This window comes from Typopeltis vanoorti, chromosome 6 (genome assembly GCF_054136105.1).
Source record: "Typopeltis vanoorti isolate ZY-2024b chromosome 6, IOZ_Tvanoo_1.0, whole genome shotgun sequence".
Lineage (NCBI taxonomy): Eukaryota > Metazoa > Arthropoda > Arachnida > Uropygi > Thelyphonidae > Typopeltis > Typopeltis vanoorti.
The window spans coordinates 42252501-42261742 of record NC_143554.1 but is presented as its reverse complement, the minus strand read 5'-3'; the positions used below and the strand labels follow the sequence as shown (position 1 = coordinate 42261742).

The following is a 9242-nucleotide window of genomic DNA, read 5'->3' as shown; positions in this document are numbered from 1 at the left end:
AAGTTTTTTCCACTTGGGTAGACTATAAATTATATATTTAGTCACTCATTATTGGGTGATCCGGGGGATCCCACGAGTGTTTTTGGAGAGGTAACCCAGCACTTAAACAGGGAAACCGGTCTGGGTAGTGACCCTTCCCATAATACATAGCAGTATACATGGCCACAAGGAGATGTGCTTTGCATTATGGGATACTAAGGAATTACGGGATACTGAGTCTCATCACTGAGTGATGAGACTCAGTCTGCCTTTTCCACGAGTTTCCCCCAGTCCTGAAGATACTTCAGACACAAACTCTGTTTGCTTACACTTGGATAAAGGATTAAACTAAATATATAATTTATTAACTAAGAAATGTTAATAAAAATTACAAAGATTGTTTTCTTAAATTATTATATAAAAAAAAAGTAATTTACTTTTGCAAAAGGGAATACGATTTTCAAGTATAGTATAAGTCATCCGTTGCACTGTAGCTAAGTCAGATCGCTTTTAGTTTGCATATATACTTCTCGCTTTACACAAATGGCGGTGCGAAGTTAGCTCGGTCAGTGTAATTAATGAGGCCTCCACATTCGAAAATTATAGAAAAAGGAGTCACCTTAAAAGAATGAGCCATAGAATTTATTTGTCATTTGAGCCCGGACCACCATCATAAGAACTGGGATTCTGCCCAACTTCCACCTCATCCATTTCAAAGATATTTTAGAAAAACAGTCTAAGTACTATGACTATTCTCTTCTTTCAAAAAGCTCGAGAGAGAGAGAGAGAGAGAGAGAGAGAGAGAGAGAGAGCACATTATGAAATTTGAGTATTTAACTCAAATTTCAAATAACAAAAAAAAATATTACTCACTCCTATATATTTAAAATCATAATATCCATTGAAATAATTTTTATCGGTGGAAAAATTGAAGTAAATCACATTAATGAAACCAATGTTAAAATTCTTAATATTTGCAAACTTCTCATCTCCCCCCCCCCTCTCAAAAATAAAAAAAAGGCACTGAGTCTGAATCTGCTCCTGGAGAGCGGATTTGTCACCTATTTTATTGAGTATTTTATTAATAAATTTGTTAATTTATTATTAATGAATACGAAACATTAAAATGCTAACGATGCCATTTTTATTTTACTGAATTTTTTGCCCTGCGTCATCCTTGAAATTCCCATGGAACATAACTGCACATTATCTATAGTTAACCGAAGAGATAAAACAGCCATCACCTTCCTTTTTGTTAATTTATGTCTCCAGATGGAATCATCTTACAAATTCGCATGCGTATAAATTTCCTACTGAAGCAGATGGCCCGTCATACCTTGCCGATCTATCATCTACTAGGAAACGTACCACCCTCCATTTGCATGAAAGTAATTAGGTCTACGCGGTCGAAGACGGTACTTTTAACTTGTGAGAGCTTTCGTCACAGTACCTATCCGTAGAGTATACCCGGAGGAATCACGGACTACTTGCTTAAATGAACGTCGCTGTAGTTGTAGTAGGCACGTTGTTTAATGTACGGCCTTCGAATGTCATCTTGGGCTCGAAATGACCAGTGTACAAGAAAAACAAAGAAAAAAGAAAAAAGAAAGAAAAAAAATACTTGGAGACTTACGAACATCAATCTTATTAGCAAAACGAACAGTATACCAACACACAGCTAGAGTTCGCATAACGCTCCTTAAGCCTAAATCAACCAACTCATGAAACGCAGGGAGTCGTGGCCAGTCAACGGTCGTAGTGGACATTTGTTTGCTAACTCCGTAAGGAGGTGGTTGTGTTTATTAGATGGGACTTATGTAAGGACGTACTTGGTGACATCCGTAGTAATGTTTCCTTCATCAGCCACTTACGCTGCTGTAAGTATCTTGAATAATGTTTTTAGGAATTATAAATTAGAATGAACATTTGTTCAGAAAGTTGAAAATGAAATTGGATTTTAAGCAGTTTAAAAATGATATTGAATGTATGTTGTTTGTTTATAATATATTTAAGGAAATAAATTTAACGATCGAACACAATATTTTAAAATTTCAGTACCGTGAATTGTAAATACTTTTATTTTTAACCAAGGTATGTGTTTAGTCGGAATGGAATGGAATTGCATCGTTAGTTTAAAAAAAAACAAAAAAAAAACAGATAATACAATGAGAAACATAAAATTTTATGACTGAAACTTGTTAAATAATGATATATTAATTGACATTCCTAATCCTCCTTTTAAATTATTTTAGACACTATATTTCCCTAGTGATACAGCGCTGATAGATATATAACGCGTAAAAGACCTAAAGCCCAGAAATAGATAGTATGCTTTTGTGTTCATAAAATACATGTGACCATAAAGAATAATTAAAACAATAAAACGCTTACATGCAATGAATTTCTACCTATAACAAATGAACGCCACAGAAAGAAGACGGAAGTCATTTAAAATTGATGGTTTTGTATTTACAAATTTTATAAATTATGCTTCGTTTTCGTTTTCTTTTTTTTTTTTTTTTTAAATCAGACATATAACGGAAATTGCGTACTTCCTAAATAATCAGAAATTATTTCTATTTGGATTTTTACATTTTTTTGACACGAAAAATCATGTTAATACACTTTCTCTCTCCGGTTTACACACACACACACACACACACACACACACACACACACACACACACACACACACACACACACACACACACACACAGATAATACGAATTCTTGTGATCTCTCAAGCGCCCTATGTACGTGCATTAAAGTGTATTAGAATTTTTTTTTTTAATTTCTCTATGTTTCTAAGCTGAAACCTTTCTGAATTTGGTATGCTTATTTAATTATTATGTTCACTTTAATTTGTAGGTTCATGAAAATGATTTCCTTGTTTATGTTAACCTGGATGTAAGAACAATGAGATAAAATAATGCTGAACTAGTAGAAGAAAGTTATCTAAATACATTCACTCTTCAATATGAAACTTCTCACCTCAGTTCGTTAATCCCCCCCCCCCACACACACACACCACCATCACCACCCGCATTTTTGTTTGCTGCGATTACACAAAGTAAACATCACTTCTGTAGGTGGAGTATTTTACTCAGATGTATTTTACTCACAATGCTGTTTCTGGAATATTAATGATGGAGAGAATCAATAAGTAACGAAATTATTATTGTAATCAAAACTATCCTTCTCTACGTGCAATTTCGTGTGCTTGCCAAATGGAAACATAAAGATAGTGCACCTCCCCACTTGTAAACCAGCTAGTTAGGGTAACTAGCTGGTTTACATTCTGAATTATTTAAATTCATAGTGTGTAAGTTAGAGGACAACATGCAAGGGAAAGACAGCAAATAAAAGCTACTAGTGTGTGTGTGTGTGTGTGTGTGTGTGTGTGTGTGTGTGTGTGTGTGTGTGTGTGTGTGTGTATATACAGGGTGTTCGGGATAAATTTGACACATTTATAATTAATTATATTTTTCCGTAAGTTACATGTATTAACACACACTTCTCTTCATTTAAAAGTTTGGACCCTTCTTCATTCATATACAAGATGTCAGAAAGGATGGATAGCTGGAACCCACCTGAATCATGGAAGAGAATAACTTGTATCATGATGATTCGTGCCCGCCATCAAAATAAGGATATTACGACTGCTGCCCAATGCTCCCTGAATACAGTAAAAACAATCAGGCATGAACTAGAGACTTGCAATGGTGACTACGAGGATGTAGCAAGAAGAAAGATCCCTAGCAGACGATCTGATTGCGTTCGTACAGCAGAATTCCTCGCAAATCTGCAGGAGCAGGTGTTGAAGAACCCTGGCATTGGAATTCGGGCTTTGTTCGTGGAGTTGCTAACTGTAGTCAAGCCCTGGATAACAAGGGTAGCCAATGGTAGGCCGTATGTATGGCAGCAGGATTCGGCCCCTTGCCACACCTCTGGGAAAAGTCAAAAATGGTTGTCTGAAAATTTCTACGACTTCACCAGTCCAAATGTTTGGCCTCCAAACTCCCCAGACCTTAACCCCATGGATTATTTTGTATGGGGCGCAGTTGAAAAAGACACCAATCGCACTTCCAGTAATACAAAAGCCCAGTTAATGGATAAAATTAAAACAGTTTTTGCGGCCCTTCCCAGGGAGACTGTAGCATCAGCTTGTTCGAGGTTCCGAAGCAGAATTGAAGCTGTGATCGATGCTAATGGTGGTTATTTTGAGTAAATCTTGTTGATAGTATTGTAATTAACTCTGCCTGTAATGTTTTTTTGTCAATTCATTAAATTTAATAGATACAAAGAAGATTTTCTTTTTCCTTACGAAACTGTCAAATTTATCCCGAACACCCTGTATATTATTGAAATTAGGATTTACTCGGGATGTATACATTTATAAAAATAAATTTAACTGACTAGAACCACAGAAAGTATAACAAAAACCTTTAATACGTCACGACTAGTTTCATCGGTGCTCCGACTTCTTCAGGTGAGAAATAAAAAACATAAGATATAAAAATAACAAGTTAAAAAACATGGACTTTCCAGCTTAATAAAAAGTAGACTAGTAACAGTCATATTTGAATAGGTGACCGCGTGCTACCGTTGGCATGAGTTGAATGTGTGCGACAGCTAATTTTAGAGGGCCAGTACTGGATTACTGAGCTATGAGAATCAGGCAAATTGTAGCTTAGATTGTTGTTCAAATGTGAAGGGTCCAGAACTATTTCTTTTGATTCGATAATTCTTCTTTCGAATTCATCCTTGTATATATATAAATTAGTAGCGCGTTCCCAGTCAACTTGATGTGGCTGTTCTTCAAGGTTAGAGTTTGCCGAGAAGAGGACATGACTGGAAAGGGCGCTCGCTCGTGTTCTACTGTAAGAGATGTCACGTCTATGTTCCTCAAGACGAAGTGAAACAGATTTATCTGTCTGGCCAAAATAAGGTCGATCACAGTCGCACAAAACTTTATAAACACCAGGAAAATGTAGTTGGTTGTGTTTTGGTTTTGGTCGACTCAGAATAGTGATCAGACCTTTACCCATCTTTACAATGAGTTTGCCCTGGTGTTGTACCATCTTTAGACTTGAACTTTGTTTCAGGCGCAAACTTAATTGTTTGCATACTTGGGATTAGGAGTTAAAATAACCAAGTTTATAAAATTACTTGGTTATCCTAATATACAATATCCCCAAGTTAAAAAATTTATTACAAATATATGTATGTATGTATAAGTATATATAAATATATATATATATATATATATAAGTATATATAAATATATATATATATATAAGTATATATAAATATATATATATATATATATATATATATATATAAATATATATATATAAATATATATATATATATATATATATATATAAATATATATATATATATATATATTTTAATATTTATATATATTTATATATATATATATATATAAATATATATATATAAATATATATATATATATATATTTTAATATTTATATATATTTATATATATATATATAAATATATATAAATATTATATATATATATATATAAATATATATATATGTGTGTGTGTGTGTGTGTGTGTGTGTGTGTGTGTGTGTGTGTGTGTGTGTGTGTGTGTATGTATGTATATGTAAGTCTACATGTGTATGTATTATATGTGTATGTATATGTATATAATATACAATGTATATATATATATGTTAAAGATACCAAGCTATTTTTAACCTGGTTTTTATTCCATTTAAGCAAACAGACAACTGTTTGCTTACTTGGGAAATGGAATAAAAACCAGTTTAAAAATAGCTTGGTATCTTTAACATATATGTGTATGTATATATATATATATATATGTATGTGTTTGCATACTTGGGATTAGGAGTTAAATAACCAAGCTTATAAAATTACTTGGTAACCCTAATATATGTATATACAATATATATACACATATTGTGTATATATATATATATATATATATATATGCAATATGTATATATATATATATATATATGTGTATATACATACATACATACACATATATATGTGTGTATATGTACGTATATATGTATACAGGTAACCCTCGTACGCGAATGTTCGTTCCATAGAAATGCCGCGTTATAGAAATCGCGTTATGCAAGACTCAGATCACATAGAAAAAGTAGGGTTATGTTCCGAAATCGTTTTTTTTTTTTTTTTTTGTGAATTTATATAAACAACAACGAGATATCCAACAAAAAATATTTTTATTTAATTCAGGTAATTCATGTATATTGAGGAAACATAAACTATGAAACAAATACATAGCATAAAATTATAAATTTACAAATTGTACGTAAACTTCATTGCACATAATACATACATATTTTAGGCAAAAAGAAAAAAAGGAAAAAAAATGCATATTTTAATCGTCATCACTGTCTTCAAAAATAACATTTCGTAGATGTTTCTTATTTACGAGGGACCGGATGTCGTCATTACTTGAAATCTCTTGGACATCATTTGTATAATTCTCATTGTATACTTCGGCTGGTTTAGTTATCAAGCAGTTAGTAATAAGACCTTGCTTACCACCATGCTGCAATTTTTTATTAAGTTCATAATATGGAGTAAACAAATATCCAATTGTTTCGTGAATTGTCTCGCTCCATTGAAGGATCATTATCCGTAAAATGATTTCCTAACTTTCTTTCCAAGCTCAATCTTCTGTTAATTTCTTTAAACTGAATTCTTTAACGGATCTTTCATTTTTCGAAATATAGGAACATTTTGGCATTTATTTTTAATATAACTGGGATCCATCCGCATTGAATACCTGGTGTGCACTATAACAACATTCTTTAATGACTTCTAAAATGTTTAAAAGTTTTTCTTGGGTATGTCCGGGAAACTTCTATGTCTGCTGATGCCGATTCTCCCTGGATTTTAAGATTATTCAAAGAAAACAGCTTTTTAAAGTTTTCGAACCAATCCTTACTGGAACAAAATACAAACAGCTATCTTCTGAAGAATCTTGATCTAGTTCTTTTAAATGTTTATAAACTTTGAGAGCTTTTTGTTTAATAAGATTTCCATCCAACGGAATTTTTTTTCTGAATGCAATTTTCTATCCAAACCATTACAGATTTCTCCGTTTTTATTTTCCCATTAGAATATCGCGTACACGAGCAACGCGCTTTGCACTTACCGTTGACCCTGCAATAACACTTTCTCGGATTTTATGTTCATTTTGTTTGATTGTTCGAATTGTTGATTCATTTAAATTCAAAGTCCTTGCAGCAACTGCTGGTTTTTCTCCATTATTCAATCGATCTAGGATTCTAATTTTTCTTCGAGTAATGAATTCTTTTCAGTGTTGGGTTTTTCCCTTTCGTTGCAGTTTTAGTGACCATTAGTATAAAATTAATTAAAAAAAAAAAAAAAGCATTACATATTGTATGTAATTCACCAGAAAATAAAGTGCTCAGCTTGAGATAACACATTTATGATTTTTAATGCGCTTTCCTGGAAGAAAACTCTTTATCAATAATACAATAAACAATTATCAATAATACAATTTGTCAACAATAAACTCTTTATACGGTAAACAATTGACGTATATGCGTGCTAAAGGGTATTTCCACTAATGTAAATTCGCTACTTATAGCTACATGCGCGATACGGGTAGACGCAAATTTAACGAAGATAAAATTTGATTTTTAAGTCGCGTGAAAATTTTATATGAAAAGATAAAGAATTACTACAATCTGTAGATCGCGATGTATAAGTACCGCGTTATATGAGGGTTACCTATATGTATATGTATATATATGTATATATGTATATATATGTATATATGTATGTATACGTATATATTATGTATATGTATATATTAGGTATATATATGTATATGTATATATACATGTATATGTATGTATATGTGTATATATATATATATATATATATATATGTATATATATAATATACATATATGTAGAAAGTTTTTTAACTTGGGTATATTATGTATTCAAGATACCAAGTAATATTATATAAACTTGGTTTTTCATCCTATTTCCCAAGTGAGCAAACAGACAAGTAAATCACGTTTGCGCCTGCACGTAGTGCAAGTCTGAGACAACTCATGGTAGTGCAACTCATGATAGTGCCACTCTAGTCAACTCGTGGTAAAGGTGGATAAAGATCTGATCACTTTCCTTAGTATTTTTCCCTTAATGTAAAGCACATCCCCTTGCAGAGATGCATCATACATCTCCGCAAGGGGATATGCTTTACATTAAGGGAAAAATACTAAGGAAAGTGATCAGAGCTTAATCCACCTTTACCACGAGTTGCCTAGAGTGGCACTACCATGAGTTGCCTCAGACTTGCACTACGTGCAGGCGCAAACTTGACTTACTTGTCTGTTTGCTCACTTGGGAAATAGGATTAAATATTTTATATAAACCAAGTTTATATAAAATTATTTGGTATCTTGAAAAAAAAAAAAAAATATATATATATATATATATATGCATGGAGGTTCATATTTACTCGGTTGTTAAACATATTTTTTTTAAAAAATCGAATGACATAAACCGAGAGAAAAGGAAAAAGGTTTAATAGTATCACACAACTAGCTTCGGCTTTTTACAGCCTTCTTCAGGTGTTTTTATAAAAAAAGAAAAAATATTAAACATTGAAGATAAAAACTGTGAACAGCACAGAAACGTCACTATACATATTTAACGTGAAAACGTTGTAGTTAACGTATTCAAAGCTGTTCCTTCTTTGGCCACATTGTTGGGTGAGTGCGTGCGTATAGCAAGCATCTCGTGAGCGCCAGTATTTGATCACAGCAGAATGACAGTCTGGGAGTCTGTAGCTTAAATTATTATTTAAATGTACAGGGTTGAGGATGATTTCTCTAGATTCTACAATTTTTCTCTCCAATTCGTCATGCCAACGGAAAATGTTGTTAGATCTATCCCAAAGGATTCTATGACCATGGTTTTCATTATCAGAAATGGCCGAAAAAAGGATATGGCTGGATAAAGCACTGGCACGTGTTCCCATGTAAGCGATGGCCCTCTGTGCTCCTCCATACGCAATAAAGTAGACTTGTCCGTCTGGCCAATGTGAGGAATATCGCAGTCACACCATATCTTGTACACACCAGGACATTTTAGATTGTGATCGCTAGGTTTTGGACGGCTCACTAGAGAGCGGATCTTAGGAAGCGGAGTAAATCTGATGTTATATTTTTTGAGAACCTTGGCTAATATTTGA

The 9242-nt window shown here is 32.8% G+C and overlaps 1 protein-coding gene across 1 annotated transcript in view; it reads left to right on the top strand.

Moving 5' to 3' along the window:
• Positions 1 to 1683: 1683 nt before the first annotated feature.
• LOC150105405 (uncharacterized) overlaps positions 1684 to 9242 on the top strand; it is a 180328-nt gene continuing 172769 nt past the window's right edge. The window contains exon 1 of the mRNA XM_090394780.1: positions 1684 to 1856. Within this exon, the coding sequence (XP_090250906.1) occupies positions 1701 to 1856 (156 nt within the window). The 5' untranslated portion in view covers positions 1684 to 1700. The remainder of the gene's footprint in view (positions 1857 to 9242) is intronic.